At 47.5% G+C, this 17,673-nt stretch overlaps 1 protein-coding gene across 2 annotated transcripts in view; it reads left to right on the top strand.

The window, feature by feature from the left end:
• PLEKHA2 (pleckstrin homology domain containing A2) overlaps nucleotides 1–17,673 on the top strand; it is a 59,937-nt gene that overhangs the window by 27,729 nt on the left and 14,535 nt on the right. For both annotated transcript variants that reach the window (XM_059156324.1, XM_059156323.1), the window contains 6 exons: nucleotides 4,113–4,161; nucleotides 5,595–5,692; nucleotides 12,881–13,021; nucleotides 13,566–13,712; nucleotides 14,054–14,122; nucleotides 14,544–14,614. In XM_059156324.1, coding sequence (XP_059012307.1) covers nucleotides 4,113–4,161; nucleotides 5,595–5,692; nucleotides 12,881–13,021; nucleotides 13,566–13,712; nucleotides 14,054–14,122; nucleotides 14,544–14,614 — 575 coding nt within the window. The remainder of the gene's footprint in view (nucleotides 1–4,112; nucleotides 4,162–5,594; nucleotides 5,693–12,880; nucleotides 13,022–13,565; nucleotides 13,713–14,053; nucleotides 14,123–14,543; nucleotides 14,615–17,673) is intronic.

The raw sequence follows: 17,673 nt of genomic DNA, 5'->3' as shown, positions 1-17,673 counted from the left end.
GGGGAAAAGTGAATACCGTCTCTTGCTGAATCACGATTTATAAATGCAGCTCGTATGAGGGTTTTTAGAATTCTCAGCTTTGGAAGCTGTCTCATTTAGAAAGGATGGATCTGTTTCTTAGCCCTTCTGGAGAGATGCAGGTCTGGGTGGGTGTTTTTGCACACACACACACACACACACACACACACCCCACTGCAGCTGCCCCAGGGGTCAGGTTACATAGAGCAGTGAGCCTTTAACTCCTACCTGACTCAGTGCCAGAAAGCAGGGGTTTTCCCAGAAACCCATTTAGCGGGGCCACTGGCATCAAATTCAGCATGCCAGCTTATTTCTTGTGAACCTTTGGGTAGTCCCTCCCAGAGGACAGCATTTTACCGTAGTGTCGACCTGGCTTGCTGTGTACGTGTGGTCTCTGTACAGGGGTGCTGTTCTGTCGCTCTTTCTTGAGGGTGTGTGTTGGGATGATGCTTTAGAAAGGCTGACAGAGGTGAAAGTCCTTGACTTGATGTCCTCCGGGGCACTGATGGCAGCAGAACCAGGTTTGGGCAAACTGGAAAATGGTGTAAGGTGGGCTTGGTGCCACCACCTTCCCGCCTTGCCTGAGGCTCTTCTCCTCTATACAGCCAGCCCCCGTGTCCCATCCCCGGCTGTGCCCCGCTCTTTCAGGGCTTGCCCTCAGTTAGTTATAAGGAAGACCTTCCAAGAACACTGGTTCTTAACTTCTTGTGGTAGTGGTGGTGGTGGTCACAGATCCTTTTGAGTGCTGGGTGAAGATCATGGACCCCAGGTGAAGTATGTATGTGTGTACAACCCTGGTCTGCCTGTAATTTCAGGGCTCATTGACCTCCGGAAGCTGGTCCAGAGACCACTGCTTAGAACCCTTCCAGTCATTCTGTGTAGTTGACCGCGGCTTCCTCTGCTCTTGATGCCACCTCATGAGGCAAGGAAAAATCTTGCCTGGACACTAGGGCAGAGCCACCCCAGAACTTCAAGACCTTCTGCTGCTGCTGCTGCTTCTACCAGAGGGGCCCCAGCTCCACTTCCGGCCAGGGGCAGACAGGATGGGGCTGGCTAGCAGTGCCCTGCCACTGATGAGTTTGCTGCCGCTGTGGTCTGTGTTTGATCTGATAAGAGCAAGTTCCTGAGAGTCTGTTGAGCTGTAGAGTGGCCTTGTCTGCGTCACTCTCTGGTTGACCCGTGCCCATTCCACCCCTCACATCCTGACCTCCTCTCGCTGCTTGCATAACTCAGGACCCACCAGTCAACCACGGCTACGCAGCTACTTAACTGTGGTCACCTCCAGCAGGGGGATGGTAGCCCTTGGGTGCCCTCCCTGTAGCTGGTCTGTGAGACATGCTTTTTCAGGATCCTCTGGTCCTTCACTACATCTGAGGGAGGCTGCACAGTCTGGTCTGATTACCAGCATGAGGTGGGGTGGAGGCCAGAGGGCTCATACCTCCCAGGGGAAGAGGGATTCTGCTGTCACTGTCCCCAGGATATCAGGGTGAGGCCAGAGCTACCTTTCCATAGTAAATGAGGCCCGTACTTCAGCCCTTCTCCCCGAGGGACACAGCCCAGGTAGATAGAATTTCATTTTCCTCTTTTGCCATTCTGTGATGATAAGAAGGAAAATAGTAATTGCACTCTGGTTCTGCTACTTGGGAAGCTGATCAGAGACACTGAGGTCTAACCCTTGCTAAAGGGCCCACAGGGCAGAACTAGAACTGATGTCTGGTTGATTCAGCAAGGAGCTAGCTGCTTTGCCAAGTAATGCTTCTGTGGTTGGGCCTGAGGCAAATTATAGGTGTGCCTGTATGTAATCTCTGATGTCCCCTGACTGAAAACTGGATAAACCTATAAAAACAAATGAAAAGCCAGGTGATCGCTTAGGTTGTTGTACTAAGCATGCTGGTAGCATTCCTTCAGTATAAGCTGCTAAAAAGTTGTGGTCACTGTGGACCATTTGTCATCCAACCTGGTGAAAAGTCTCTGCCCATGGTGCTTTGTCTGGTCAGTGATGTCAGTTTCTGGGAGAAAGGGGTGAGTCTTCTCATAAGCCAGTGAGGGTCTGAGTGCCCAGCTTTTCACAGCCATTCTAAAGCTTACAGTTGGAAGGAAGCCGAGCGATATGTGGGTTCTGAGGGTCAGCCTGCTCTCTGCTGGTCAGAGCTACATGGGAACTGAGTCCAGGCCATGCAGGTGTTCTGGGCACAAGGGATCTGCAGGAGGAACAAGGATGCCGAGGGAAAGAGCCAGAAATTGAGTCATTGACAGATCAGGACATCAGACACAAGCAGGTTAACAGTGTATGCTGTGGTTCAGGTGGAATCCTAGGATCCAGAACCCCCAAAACAAGGCGGCACAGGGACCAGAACTTAGGATGTCATGGAGCTCTGGGGAGTGGGTTCTGGGGATGGTGAAGACATGCTTGAAGTTGGGTAGTCTGTGAGGTGGGCTCACCTTTGCCTGAATTTTTATATTTTTTAGGACTGTTGAAAGGCTTTCTTTAGGCCATAAGACCTCCACATTACATCCTGGTGAACAGATCAGAATATAACCATACCCTCATTAAATAGAATTGGCTATAAAATATTCGAGAGGATTTCAGTCGTCTTATTTCTGGAGTGATTTGGCTGAGTAACACATTAATTCATGATTGGCTATATTTCGCAGCAATCACCTCGCATATCCAAAGATTCTTTTGAACTAAGAATATCAAAGCTACTAATTATTTTCAAATGTGATGAGATTTTTGTGACTGTTTAACGAAACATTAATGAAGTCGACTTAATGTGACATCTTTGTTGTAGGCACTTAAAATCCTTGTCGAAGAGGTTGGTAGAATGTTATGTAGACATTAGTGATTTGTTTATTGATGTTGAGTATGCTATGTTCATTTTGTATGTTGGAGGGCAGGCCTTTTTTTCAGGTCTCATACAAGTAGGAGAAGGCCCTTGCTTGGAAAGGGGACTGAGACAATGCTGTCCACAGGAGGATTAGGAGAATGTGGGACTAGTTCCTAACCTAGGGTCTTGGGGGAAGGTGCCTCCTTTGCAATCCCAGGTATAGTGGTGGAGACCTGTTCCAGGGACTTCAGCTGAACTCCATCAAGGGCAGTCCCGTCTTGGCATATGGGGGACATGATTGGTTTTCCTTTATTCATTCTATATGTTTGAATCAGAGTGAGGCAGGTTCATCTGTGTACACAGTCAGGCGTGTACATGCCAGAGGTGGGATTGAAGAAACAAGATGAGATAACACAACAGGAGCTGTAAAACTATTTCTACTTTCTTCTCTTCTCTTCCCTTAAATGCATAGGTATGCTCTGATTCCTCGGGCACCCTCCTCTATTTTCAGGGTTAAGCAGTCAGGGTAGATAGAAATGGACGTTGGCACGCTGCCAGACCTTCCTGTGAGCTCTAATTGGAATCTGTGTATTTGTAGCCATCCCACTGTTCATTTGGAGAACGGTTTAGGGAGGGGGTCAGGGGTCGAGAGAGAGGGCTGGGGTCTTCCTAGTGTGAATAGGCCACGTTCGGGTTGTGTGGTCCAAAGGGAATTTTGTTGGAGCGGGTGGCTTTCCAAAGTGTTTTTGCAAAGAAGATGAAGGGAGACAGCCAGGTAGTGGTTATCCCTTGAGGGGTGGGGAGGAGATTCTTTCAGGGAGGAGCACACAAAGGACATCTAAGGAATAGGACTGGTAATGGCCTATTTCTTCATCTGGAGGGTGAGTAGAGTGTTTCCACTTCATTACTATTGTTTAGAAGTTTATATATGTTTTAAATACTCTTTTTTTTTTTTTTAAAGATTTTATTTATTTATTTGACAGACAGAAATCACAAGTAGGCAGAGAGGCAGGCAGAGAGGGAGAGGAGGAAGCAGGCTCCCTGCTGAGCAGAGAGCCCAATGCGGGACTCGATCCCAGGACCCCGGGATCATGACCTGAGCCGAAGGCAGAGGCTGTAACCCACTGAGCCACCCAGGCGCCCCATAAATACTCTTCTTTTTTGTGTAGAAAATTTTACAGCCCCTCCCTCCCAAAAAGTGAAAAAAAAAAATGCTTTATAACCATCTTATAAAACTGTTCTTATTTTGTTTTTTATTTGGTTTAGGTGAGCATAGCTACACCGAAGCAGAAACCCAAAACTCCATTTTGCTTTGGTAAGTACTGAACTGGGGGCTGGGTTTTCTGAACAGTCCTGCGGCAACTTCCTCTTCGTGTGGAGACAGTCCTGTGATCACATGTGACTTGCTCCCTGCGTTTATGAGTGACTTCAGTCATGGCGACGTGCCTACGTCTCCAGCGATACTGCTTTCCTTGGTCTTGCGGGGAAGATAGTCCCGGAAGGCGGAGGTACAGGAACCAGTGACGGTTCGGTTTTCCTGACTCTGCAGGGCAGGGTCCAGGTATCTCCGGGTCGTTTCTGGGAAGCCTTCTCTCAGACGCAGCCGCGGTGCGCTCAGGAAAGGTGGAGATGTGGGGGAGTTGGGGGAACAATAGAAAAGGAGTATCCTGTTGAGTGTCTCGGCACTGGCACATGAGTGCCAGAGTTGGGAGTGACACAGGAAGCAGAGTCACTCAGTGGATGCCCCTACTCATTAAATCATCAGTTGTTATTTGGCGCCTACTGTGTTCTCGGTAATGTACTAAGTGCCACAAACAGATGCTAACAAGTAGTTTCTCTTGTTTATATGGGTGGCTCTGCATGTCAGCTCCATGAAGCAGGGCTGTCCCTTTGTTTTGTCACTGCTGTATCCCCAGCACATACAGCTGTTCCTGGCCCATAGTGGATGCTCAGTAATATTTGTGAGATGAGTGAATGAACTAATGAATTCTCTGTCTACCCGACGAAGCTCACCTCCTGTAGTTCTGACTAATTTATGCTCGGAGAATAAGGTGGTCACTGAGCTGTCTTCTCTCCCAACTTCGGGTTGGGTCAGGCTTCTTTGGTGTTCTTGTTGTCCCATTTCTTTCAAGTGTCATTGCTAAGCTCAGAAATGACTGTCTCAGATTTTGTGGTCAGCAGATCTAAACAAGATAAGTAATGAACGCAGAAGTAAAACGATTGACTTCATAGAGGGTTCAGAGGAAAGAACAGGTTGAGAATGAGGTCAGGGTCACAGATTTGATCTCAGGCAAGCTTTGTTCCATTTCCCGACCACAGGCAAGACTCCTAAGTCAGGCCAGTTGTGCCAGTGGAAACAAGGAGCACTGGGTCCAAAATGATATGTGTACCATTGAGACTCTCAATCTGTTGGTGCCTCTGGAAAGCAGTTCAAGCTCGTGTCTTGTTGAGGGCGGACGAGAAGCCTCATCCCTGTACAACAGCACATGAAGGGGGTGGTTAAAACATGAACAACAGGTGTTGTTCTCATGGCTTAATGGAACAATTCACACTTCTGGAGAGAGAGCGTGGCTGCAGCCTGCTGCTTCCCAGATGCACATGCCGCTGACTTTGCACCGTGGCGGATGCCTTCGCTCTGTGCAGACCTCCACCTTGCTACCTCAGGCACCTGAGTTTTGATGGCGTCTTTTTGTCCTGCATGTGTTCTGACCTGGGTTTTTCTCTCTTCTTCCCCCATGATTATTGCAGTCATCAATGCCCTCTCTCAGAGGTATTTTCTTCAAGCTAATGACCAGAAGGATCTGAAGGACTGGGTGGAAGCCCTGAACCAAGCCAGCAAGATCACCGTATGTATGAGTCCTTCTTTCTGGAGGGACTCAGTGCCTCTTTTCAGCTTGTGGCCTCTTTGGGGTGGGGAGCCGCTCCACCGACAGCAGGGGCTTTCCCAGGAGCCTGTGGAGACCCGGTTCCCCCTTCCTCTTCTCACACCTTGGCTGACTAACCACAACTTGAACTGAGAGTTTGAGTTTGAATCAAGTTCAAGGGGAAGTGTATGGAGCGTCCCTGTTGTGCTTCCTGGGAGGGCTCCTGGTGAGTTGTGTTTTAGGTCATTCTGGCCTGCTGATTCAGAACGTGGTGGGATTGGAAAATGGATTGCTGACTATGAGAAGCAGAGGAAAGGGAAAAGCATATAAAGAGGGAAGTCAGAACTTTTTACTGGCTTGGGAGTGGGGTGGGGGGTACTCTTCTTCCTGTAAGAGGTTGCCTGGGGGTCAGTCCAGTCTATCCACCAACCTGTCCTGGAAAAGCCTTCCATTTGAAAGCATCACTGAGCTGGTTCACTGACTGTTCTGTGAATATTCTCATCTTCTTTGACTTGGTTGGTGAACTCCTTTCTTCTTCCTTAGAAATACAGAAAAGGGAGAAGAGGGAAGACTTTATGTTTGGAAAAAAACTAGACCTTCCATCGACAGTAGGCAGACTTGTGGCATGCAAGCCATGGTTTGTGTGCTGAGAAGATTGATACTCTTTTTAAATTTATTTTCATTTATTTATTCTAAGTTTTTATTTTAATTCCAGTTAGTATACAGTGTTGGATTAGTTTCAGGTGTACAATACAGTGATTCAGCACTGCCGTATGTCACCCTCTGCTCATGCTGACTAGTGCACTGCTTCCTCTTCATCCTGTTTCCCCAGCCCCCACCTGCTTCCCCTCTGGTAGCCATCAGTTTGTTCGTTATAGTTAAGAGTCTGTTTCTTGATTTGTCTCTCTCATTTTCCCCTGCTTTCCTTCTTTGTTTTGTTTCTTAAATGACACATATGAGTGAAATCATACGGTATTTGTCTTTCTTGGGCTTATTTCCCTTAGCATAATACTTAATACTCTGTAGTTCCATCCATGTCATCCCAAATGGCAAGATTTCATTCTTTTTAAAAAATTCTATTATTTTCTTTTTTTAGGATTTTTATTCATTTGAGAGAGAGAGAACAAAAATGGGGGGGGCGGGGGGAGAGACAGAGGGAGAGGGAGAAGCAGATGCCCTGATGAGCAGGGAGCCCAACATGGGGCTTGATCCTAGGACCTGGAGATCATGACCTGAGCTGAAGACAGATGCCTAACCAATCAAGCACCCAGGTGCCCCAAGATTTTATTCTTTTCTATGGCTGAATAATATTACATTATGTGTGTGTTATACACATATACATATATGTACATATTCATACATATTTACATATATACATATACATATATAATATATGTTCTATATCTATATCTATATCACTTCTTTATCCATTCATCAGTCAAGAGACACTTGGACTATTTCCATACCTTGGCTATTGTAAATAATGCAGCTATAAACATAGGGGTGCATGTATACCTTTGGATTAGTGTTCTTGTTTCTTTGGGTAGATACTCAGTGGTTCAATTGCTGGATTGTAGGGTAACTGTATTTGTAACTTTTTGAGTAACTTGTTTTCCAGAGTGGCTGCACCATTTGCATTCCCACTAACAGTGCAAGAGGGTTCCCCTTTCTCCGTATCCTCGCCGACACTTGCTGATTCTTGTGTCGTGGATTTTAGCCATTCTGACAGGCGCGAGACGATAGCCATTGTAGTTTTGATCTGCATTTCCCTGATGATGAGTGATGAGCATCTTTCCTGGGTCTCTTGGCTATCTGGACGTCTTCTTTGGAGAAATGTCTGTTTGTGTCTTCTGCCCATTCTGTAATTGGAAGATTGATTTTCTGTATCATACAGTCAGAAATGCTTATGTTCTAGTCATTCCTGATAGTAACCATTATTTACTGGGGCAGATTGTTCTCCTAAATACCTCAGGGTTTCTGTGAATAAATTAATAGAAGAAATTGGTACACCAATCCAACTCTTGTGATGCCAGACCCAAGCAGAGAACAATTGAGTTATTGAGGTGGTCTTGTTATTTTGACAAGCCTCGGGAAACCCAGGAAAAGAGGGAGAACTGAAGGGATGGTGGGATGTTACAGCTAACTCACATGCCTCTGCTTGTGCACACGGCTCTGCAGTGCTGAGCTTAGTACAGAATTTCTTTTTCCATGGTGGGGCTTTCATCCTTCTGTGTCTAATGCAGTTTTGGAGTTTCTTTCAAAGTCTGATACTTTATTCTCTTTCAGCCTTGCCTCTTCGCTTTCCTCTTCTGTCCATGTCTGGTTCACTGGGCTACCCAGCCTGTGAGGTTGTGGGGGCCTTTTAGCCCTCATAGGGTTGCTCTAAGCAGTGAGTACCTCCTGCTGTTTTTCTGGCCCCATGGAATGGAAGTTATAAGCCACAGGAGTGGGAAGAAATGTGGTAGTACCCAGAGGCTGGGAGATCCCAGATGTCAGAGCCTGCTGTAGGGTCTCCATTTTCTCCACGATCCCCCTTCCTTTCCTTGGCTTGGTTCATACATCTCTTCACTCTAGGTCCCATGGGTTAGAAGGAAGAGGAGGGGCACTCTATCTCCTCATATGTTTGTGCCCTGGAAGGGTTTACTCCTTTCTCCACTGCCATATTGTCCTGTGTCTTGGGTCCTTCCTCAGGGAGGCCGGAAAGAGGGAGGATGTGGGGCTGGACACCACATCGATGGCATGCACACTCACTTTAGGGCACTGTATACATACGTGAAGTATCAGGCACTTTGGGGGATACAGAGATGAAAGAAAGAACAGATAATGTATTGAGCCAAGCTTTCATATGTGCTGTAATTTTTGCCCCTCTGATGTCACTCCTGTGAGATAAGTGGTTTCACTGCCATTTTTTTTTTTTTAGATGAGAATCATGGAAGTCAGGGCTGCCCAAAGTCTAGGGGGGAATAAATGGTAGAGCTGGCATTCAAACCCAGGACCCTATGACTTTCAAGATCTAGAAGAGTTTATGAAAATATTTGAAAAATATTTGAAAATATTTGAAAAGAGCAGCCATTGTAATGTGTGTTGGATCACACACTGCTTTTACATGCTTGGCTTCATTGTAGCTTCATAAAAAATCCTTAGGTAGGAAGGGCAAGTGTTATTAAACCCATTTATAAACAGGGTAGTGGAAATGCCTAGTGATTAAAGTGACTTGTCCAAGGTCAAGGAGCCAGGATGGATCCAATTTTTCTGCCCACAGATCACTGTCCATTTTGTGCTAAGGCCTCTGGGTCCTTGTCATTGAAGAAATGATTGACATGTGGTATTTAAGGAATTGGATTTTCTCAGAGTATTAGTATTCCTGTATGAGTTTTATGGGACAACCAGAGCAAATGGGTGGCCTCTCTCTCTAGGGGAGAATCCTTCCTTGCGTCTTCCAGCTTCTGGTGGCTCTGGGCGGTCCATGGTGTGCCCTGGGTTGTAGCTGCATTACTGTCATCTCTGCCGTCATCATGGTATGGCCTGTGTCCCTGTGTCCTCTCTTCTTCTGATAAGGACATCAATCACTGGGCTTCGGGCGCACCCTAAGCCAGTATGATCTGATCTTAATTTAACAACACCTGCAAAGACCCTATTTCTAAATAAGGTCACATTCTGAGTTTATGGGTGGATAGTTTTAGTGGGACATTATTCCACTAACTACATTTCCCCAAACAGTTGAAATGTTTTGAAAATGAATAGCAGTAAAAGTAAACCACAGTCCCTTGCCTTCATTGGATTATTCCTCATCGCAGTCTAGCTATGCCTGGTGGGAAGTAAGATGAGTCCCTGTAATTAATTTTCTTTCTTTCTTTCTTTCTTTTTAAGATTTTTTGAAAAGTAATCTCTACACCCAACATGGGGCTTGAACTTACAACCCCGTAATCAAGAGTCACTTGCTCTGCCAGCTGAACCAGTCAGGCACCCCGTGTCCCTGTAATTTTCATTTCACATTGCAAATGAGATCCATAAGGCTCTCCCCCATCAGAGAATACCGCACAAGTGAATGGAAGAGGGTATACCTTGAATTTAGGCCTCTGGGGATATGGCCAAACCAAAAGAAAGACCTTGTTTTCAGGTTCTGGGGCATAGTTATTGTTGAGTTTGTCTTCCCCAGACTGATTCAGTCTCTAGAAGCGTTGGAAAGGCTCGGGGCAGACAGAACCAGCCCATGATACAGGAGCTAAAGAGAGTCTGAGAGGCCACACAACAGCTAAGCTAACATGATTCCTTTTCTGACCACTGGGACCTCTAAATGGCTACTTTCCTCCTTCTTCTTTGCTGGAATTCATTTAGGTCCTTTAGGGGGAGTTTCTGTTGTTCCATGATGATGATATGACGAAACATCCCAGCAATTATCAACATCCTCAAAGAGGTCGCATCACACAATAGCTAAGCTCAGGGAAAGAAATGGTGGTAGCATAGGTGGGTAGTGGGACATTTAGCAACGGAGAGTCCAGCAGTCCTAGCAGCAACTTACTTCTTTTTAATGAGCTTTCATTTATGTCATCTATATAATGGAGGAGATAATGCCTCCTTCATAAAATTGCTTGAGATAGAGATCTCAAGAGTGTGGTACCTTGCCTGGTGCTGAATGGGGCCCATAGCAGTGGGAACTGCTGTGCGGACAGCCCGAAGGGAAAGAGAAGGTGGATTTCTGGCTGCATCTGGGAGCAGGTGGGCCGAGATCACTATGGTCTATGTAAACGGAACGCACAGGCCAGGAGGAAGGGTCTCATCTTCTTTCTGGGGCTCCAGTGTCCTTCTGGAGCTCTTCCTCCTTTGAGCAGACATGGAATGGAGTGGTCTTTGGTCTCGTCCGTGACGGAATTCTCCAAGTGCCCAGAACCATGAGCTCTTGAGAGGTCTAGATTCTTAGATCCTTCTGATTCTCGAGGCTGTAGAAGGAGGGAAGGTGTGAGTGTTACTCAGGGATCCTGCCAACCCACACAGGTACTGAGTCTGGGTGAAGGACAGGCTTCGTGAGGCTGTGGGCATCACCCCAGCGGGCACTTAGGGTCTGGGCTCCGTGCAGTTATTAACCATGGCTTTGGGCCATTGACTTGCATGGCCTGGGCCTCTTCCTATTTTCTTGACACAATGGACAGATTTCATCGGAATTGCCAGGGTAAAGAAGAGAGGTGAGCAAGGCGGAAGGACAGCAACATAAACGGGGATAAAGAGCTCCGGACTCCCGGCCGCGGTGGTGGGAGCGGGGTGGGGACGGGGCACACTGGAGGATGCGCTCCCTCTAAACACAGAAATGATGCTTGGCTAGAAGTCTGGATTTTTAGGTGAGCTACCCCAGCTTTATTTTTTATTTTTATTTTTATTTTTTAAAAGATTTATTTATTTATTTATTTGACAGACAGAGATCACAGGTAGGCAGAGAGGCAGGCAGAGAGGGAGAGGAGGAAGCAGGCTCCCCGCTGAGCAGAGAGCCCGATGCGGGACTCGATCCCAGGACCCTGAGATCATGACCTGAGCCGAAGGCAGCGGCCTAACCCACTGAGCCACCCAGGCACCCCTACCCCAAGGTTTAAATGTAGATTGAGAAACATACTGCATCAGACCAATAAAACACAGTGTGGGGTGTGGTGCATAAACAATGAATCTTGGAACACTGAAAAAAAAAAAATTAAATAACAAAACAAAACAAAACACAGTTTGGCCAGAATCTGCCTTCATGCCACCGTTTGCAGTCTGTGGCCTGTGGCGTCAAAGGAGCCATAAAAATTCTGTGATTCTCTGACTGTCCGTGGTGCCCTAATTCTGCCAAGGAGAGGAACGAAGATAACTCTTCACAAAGGGCTGTGTTTGTAAATGTTAATACCATTTGTGAAATGTTAAATTAAGATGTTTTGTAATACTTTCCACCCTTGAACCACATGGGTTTGAATGGCATGGATTTACTTACATGAAGATTTTTTACATGACTGGAAGTGTATTTCTCTTCCTTATGATTTTCTTTTCTTTTCTTTTCTTTTTTTAAAGATTTTATTTATTTATTTGACAGAGATCACAAGTAGGTAGAGAGGCAGGCAGAGAGAGGAGGAAGTAGGCTCCCCGCCAAGCAGAGAGCCCGATGTGGGGCTCCATCCCAGGACCCTGAGATCATGACCTGAGCCACTCAGGCACCCCTTCCTTATGATTTTCTTAATAAAATTTTCTTTTCTCTATCTTACTTTATCATAAGAATACAGCATATGACACATAGAACTTACAAAATATGTGTTAATTTATGATGTATGTTATTGTTAAGACTTCTGGTCAATAGTAGACTATTAGTAGTTAAATTCAGGGGGAGTTGAAAGTTATACACGGAGTTCTGGCTGTGCAGGGGTCAGTACCCTTACCCCCTGCATTGTTCAGGGGTCAACTGTATTTTTATATTTTTATATTTCTGAAGTTTTTAAGTATATGTACTTTGTCATTTGGTAAGCACGGTGACTCTATGACATCCATATTATACCCTTTTCATTTTCTACACGGGACACTTTTGGCCTTGAGAGAAGTTCAGTGATTTGCTGAAGGTCACTGAGTGAGTTAGTGACGGGTGAGGAGTCAGTACCTTGGGCTCTGAAGTTCATGCTCCCTGAATTCTGTACCAGAGCCCACATGTATTTATTACCTGTTCCCGCCCTACTATGTGCTCTCCTCCTTACATGCCTGGTTCCTGTTCCTCTGCAGGTTACTGTTCTAGCACCTTCCTCCCCTGGAGACCGCCGCTCACCACTCCATTGCAAAGAGTTCCCTCTGTCTGTCTCCGCTCCTGTTTCTTTTCTTTATGGCACTGCTTGCAGTTTGTAATTATCCCCTGTGTGTGTTTGGCTCTCCCTTTTTTGTCAGTCTCTGCTATTAGAATGTCCGTGCCGCGAGGGCAGGACGTATCTGTTTGCTGTTTTATCTTTGGTCTGCCGTCAGGGAAGGGCTGGCTCATAGTGGGTGTTCAGGCCCGATGGGTGTGCGTATGTGTGTATCGAGGCGTCCGCTGGCAGAGTTCCTCGTATTCAGGTATGGGTCGATGGAAGGGCTGGGGAAGAGAGGAGGTCCTACTAGCATTTGTCCCTTTCCCCATGTCTCCCCCCCCCCCCCCACCCATTTTCCCTAAGCTTTCTTTCTTTCCAGGTACCCAAAGTTGGGAGCCTGCCCCTGACTACGGAAGTTATAAAAAGCCTGCCAGCTCCTCCAGCCCTAGAGAAGAAGCCGCAGGTGGCCTACAAGACAGAGATCATCGGAGGGGTGGTGGTACACACACCCATCAACCAGGTGCTGGGGCCTGGGGCTGCCGGGCGCCGGTGGGGGTATGGGAGCATCCACAGTGGACGAGTGACATGCACAGAGGAGGCCAGCACAGAGGATAGGTGGTTGGGGGTGGGGAGCCAGTGCCAATGGGGTAGTCAGGAAAATCCAGGACAGGGGTGGGTATGAAGAATAGCAGTGCGGAAATCAGGGCCACTGTATCTTGAGGCTGTGTGGTCCTGTGACGGGCACTTGTAAATCACATGGGAAATGGAGCTGGGGAAGACAGGTGAGCCTGGAAACAAGCCCACTGTCCCTCTTCCCGTTAGGGTGTTTCTTCCCTCTTCTGGCTTGTATTCTCTGTCCTTACCTTTCTCCTGGTTCTGCCCAGCTTCCCCGAGCCTTGTCCTGTGACATTTCCCGGTACAGTGTCTGACAGGAGCCCGTGAATGTTTACTTTCTGGTTTATTTCTTCTTCAGTTGCTATTGTGGGGAAAGAAAGAGGCAGGAGAGGATTCGCCAGAGAGGGCTGGCTGAGGCACGAGCTAATCCTTCCGCTGTTTCCTTGTAGAACGGTGGGGATGGGCAGGAGGGGAGCGAGCCTGGGTCCCACGCCATCCTTCGGAGGTCTCAGAGTTACATCCCCACGACAGGCAGCCGTGTTCCCTCTGGGCCCCCCCTCATTAAGAGCGGCTACTGTGTGAAGCAAGGGAATGTGGTGAGTGTCGGCGCGGGGGCTCTAGTGGGTCCTGGTGGCTCCTGGGGGCAGTGGCTGTGGGTGTAGCCCAGGGGAGAGCTGGCTGGCAGGAGGAACCGCCTTCCTCGGCACTAGCTGCCCCCTCAATGCCCTCCCGAACTGGTGTGAGGTGTGGGACTAAGCATTCACCCTGCAGGTTGGGGGCATCGTGTCTGATAGGAAGAAGTCTTTGTGGCTCCCCACCCTGCAGTCTGAATGTGGGCGCCCAGCTTCCTTCCGGCTGGGTACCCTGAAATATAGAACTAGAACATTCTCCAGAATGCTGGGGCCTCTTCTTAATGTCCTGCTTTTTTTTATTTCAGCGGAAGAGCTGGAAACGTCGCTTCTTTGTGCTCGATGACTTTACTATCTCCTACTTCAAGTGTGAGCAGGTTTGTAATCGCTCTGGGGCCCTTCTGACAGGTCATGGAAGCAAGAGGCTTGTGAATAACACCCAGATGTGTGTGCGTGAGTAGAGATGTGGACACACACACACACACACACAGACAGACAGGTTTAAGAGGTGCCTCCGTGTGCCCTCCATCTACCCTGTGTGCACCTCTTTACATCGATACAGCAACATGGCCCAACTTCTTCCCTCCTGCTCTGCAGCAAGCTACTCTGTGGTCAGAGCCACATAGCATCTTCTTAGAATTTTTTCCTCACTAGACAGTTATTTTTAGACCATGCCTTGTTCGTAGCCTGGTATCAGCCAACCATCTCTGACCAGAGAGGTACATTGGTCAGCTGGTCTGGGTTGTGGCATTACGTGGGTAGCCTCATTTATCTTTCTTTACCTGTGTTTTCTACCAGGACCGAGAACCACTGCGCACTATATTTCTCAAGGACGTTCTCAAGACCCATGAGTGTCTGGTCAAATCTGGGTAATCATCTGTGCTGATTCTCTTCTGATCAAAATCCCCCATTTGCCTGCTTAAATCTCCATTTACCACCTTTCTGAGGCTCTGTTCAAGAACCTTCTTCCTTGCACATGATGGGGGCTGACATCTCACCACTTTCAAACCGATGCAGCTAAGAGACCACACTGGGCTAGCTCGTCTTTTCCCACTACCTTACTCTGGCCCCCGAGGAGAGGGGCAGAGCCTATATAATAATTCTCTGGTGGAGAAAAAGAAAGAACATAGGAACAAAGAAGAGAGTGGTGTTGGGATGCTTCTCGAGTGTTAGAATTAGATGCTTATCGCCCAAAAGGCCAAGGGCTCCGAGTGGGGACTATGCCCTCAGGTTTCTCACGTACGAGCACTTCTGGTCAGAACCCTGCCTTGCCTGTGCCTCTTCCCTGACCTTCTTATGCCTTCTCCTCCTGTGGACAAAGTTTCTCATGTCCCTTTAACACAAGGGTGATTCACAACAACTCTGTGTGACTCCCTTTGAACATTTGCGCTTCCAGTAGGAAATGATTTACCGTCCACGTACCATAGTGCATGGGATGTGTTTGGGATCTGGGGCTCTGACTCAAGGGCCTTCCCATAAGCAGTACAGATACAGATGCCCTTAGAACTAAGCTTTAGAAACCCAAGGATATCTGGGCATCTAGAAATCCTCCTTCGGTCCCTTAATCTGCAGCCTTTTTTTTTTTTTTTCTTTTTTAAAATATTTTATTTATTTATTTGTCAGAGAGAGAGAGAGTGCACAAGCAGGGGGAGCAGCAGGCAGAGGGAGAAGCAGTCTCCCCGCTGAGCAAGGATCCTGAAGCGGGACTTGATCCCGGGACCCTGGGATCATGAACTGAGCTGAAGGCAGATTCTTAAGTGGCTGAGCCCCCCAGGCATCCCAATCTGCAGTCTTGGGAGACAGTTTGTGTCTTTCTATCCCGTGGATGGTGTGATGTAAAGCCAGCGTCATCAGGGAGGTGCCTGGCAGCAGGCAGACTGTTCTCGTGGGGATGCAGGGACGGTCGTGCATGCTGACAAATGCCACATGACCCAAGGAAGCAGAGACTGAATTGGGACTGTACTGACTCTTGCAGATGACGGTTGGAGAGTAGAGATTAGGAAAGTTCCCAGTGGCAAGTTGTCATCTGTGCCAGTGTCTATAGGTGGAAGTTCAGAAATGTGGTTCCAGAGCTTGCTTGGGGGGCGGAGGAGAGATTGGCCATGACTCATCCCCAGAGATGGTTCCTGCCTCCCCTGACTCCAGAGGGCCCGTGTGGATAGGTAGCTGTACGACTATCTGGGTATGGTGGGCAGCTTAGCGAGCCCAGAACATGTTCAGTCACAAGCACGCTCTGCACTTGCCAGAGTCCCCTGCTGCTGGAGTCAGACTGAATTCTTAGTGAAGGAATTAAGGGAGCCGAGAAGGAAGTCTGCAAGGCAGTGCGGGTACCAGGCCTCTGAGACTGTGTGGCCTCTCCAGACTCAGTCAGGAAGCTTTAGGGCAACTGTGTAGTCAACCAACATTTGTTAAATTGAGTTAAACTGAGCTGAGCGGAACTGAATTAGAAGGCAACACCTAGCCTCGGAAGTAGATGTGACAAGGGCAGGGATTTCCTCCTCAGTAGTCGATGACATGAATGTGCTGTATGCATGTGAATAATTTAAAAAGCTAACACATTTTAGCCAGAAGAAGAGCCATCTCTACTCAGAAAGTAATGACGGCCAGTGAAATGTGCCTCAAGAGGCCACCATCTGCTATAATTGGTAGCAGATGCCTGATATACTTTATACATTGATCTCTGGGGTGACCAGCCTGATGAGGGAGGTCTCATCTCCATTTTACAGTTGGGGTACAGAGGCTCCCAAAGATTTTAAAATATTCCTAAAATACTTTTCTCTACGAGGAGGTGAGATTTGGCCCCATGTCCTCTTGACCCCCGTCTTGCTGTTCCTTCCCACATGGATCTTTCGTCTCAGGCTCCCCCTCTGCCCAGTGCCCATGTCATGGGCCCAGTGCCTGCCACGGCCTTCCAAGTCTTCATTTCCGGAGCCAGCTCTGCCTGTGACCAGTCCTTTTTTGGAATTATTCTCACTCTTGGCGTCCAACACACAATCTAACATGTAATTGTATAGTTTTGCTTTTTTTGGTTCTTTTATTGGGAAGGAATTAGACCTTTCACTCCTTATATATTGCCCACAGCACAAGGATACACACAGCAGACACTTAACGCTGCAAATGATTTTGGCTGATTTCAAGTTTGTCACTGAGCACCAGCTACTTCTCACCTTCTTCCTTGCAGAAGTCAGGATTGATTCTTCTCCCCAAATTTGAAGCCAGTTTGAAGCATCTTACAGTAGTCTAATCTGTCCTTCCATTACTCATTGGCTCCCTGTCTCAGCCCAGTACAGGGTGGCACAGAGGGGGAATTTCTTTCTTTTTTTAAAAGATTTTATTTATTTGAGGGAGAGAGCACGTGCTTGCACGTGCGCATGAGTAAGGGGAGGGGCAGAGGGAGAGAGACAAACAGACTCCCTAGTGAGTGGGGACCCTGACACGGGGCTCAATCCCAGGATCCCAGGATCCCAGGATCATGACCTGAGCAGAAGTCAGATCCTTGACCAGTTGAGCCACCCAGCACCCCCACAGGGCAGGAATTTCATGAAGCTGATAAAGTGGCTGCTTGTGGGGAGGAAGGTTTTAGAAACGAGTTGGTTCCCTTAGGAGAAGCAAGCGGTAGTGGAATAATTAAAAGCATAGACTCTGGAGTCAGACCTGGGTTCAGATCCTTGCTCTCCTGTTTGCTAACTTTGGCACCAAGTCACATAACTTCTCTGAGCCTAGGTTTCCTCATCCACAAGGTAGGGAAAATCTTAAGTTCTTTATTGGACCTTTGTCAGGATTGGATGAAATAACACACAGGAAAGCACTCGAAGGACAGATTGGTGGTTTCGGGGGTAGGGGATGGGCAAAATGGGTGAAGAGGGTTCAAAAGGTACAAACTCCCATTTATAAAATAGATAAGTCCTAGAGATGTAATGAACAGTAT

Source organism: Mustela lutreola, chromosome 18, assembly GCF_030435805.1.
Source record: "Mustela lutreola isolate mMusLut2 chromosome 18, mMusLut2.pri, whole genome shotgun sequence".
Classification (NCBI taxonomy): domain Eukaryota; kingdom Metazoa; phylum Chordata; class Mammalia; order Carnivora; family Mustelidae; genus Mustela; species Mustela lutreola.
Note: the sequence above shows the minus strand (reverse complement) of the source record. Positions and strands in the feature narration are given on the sequence as shown.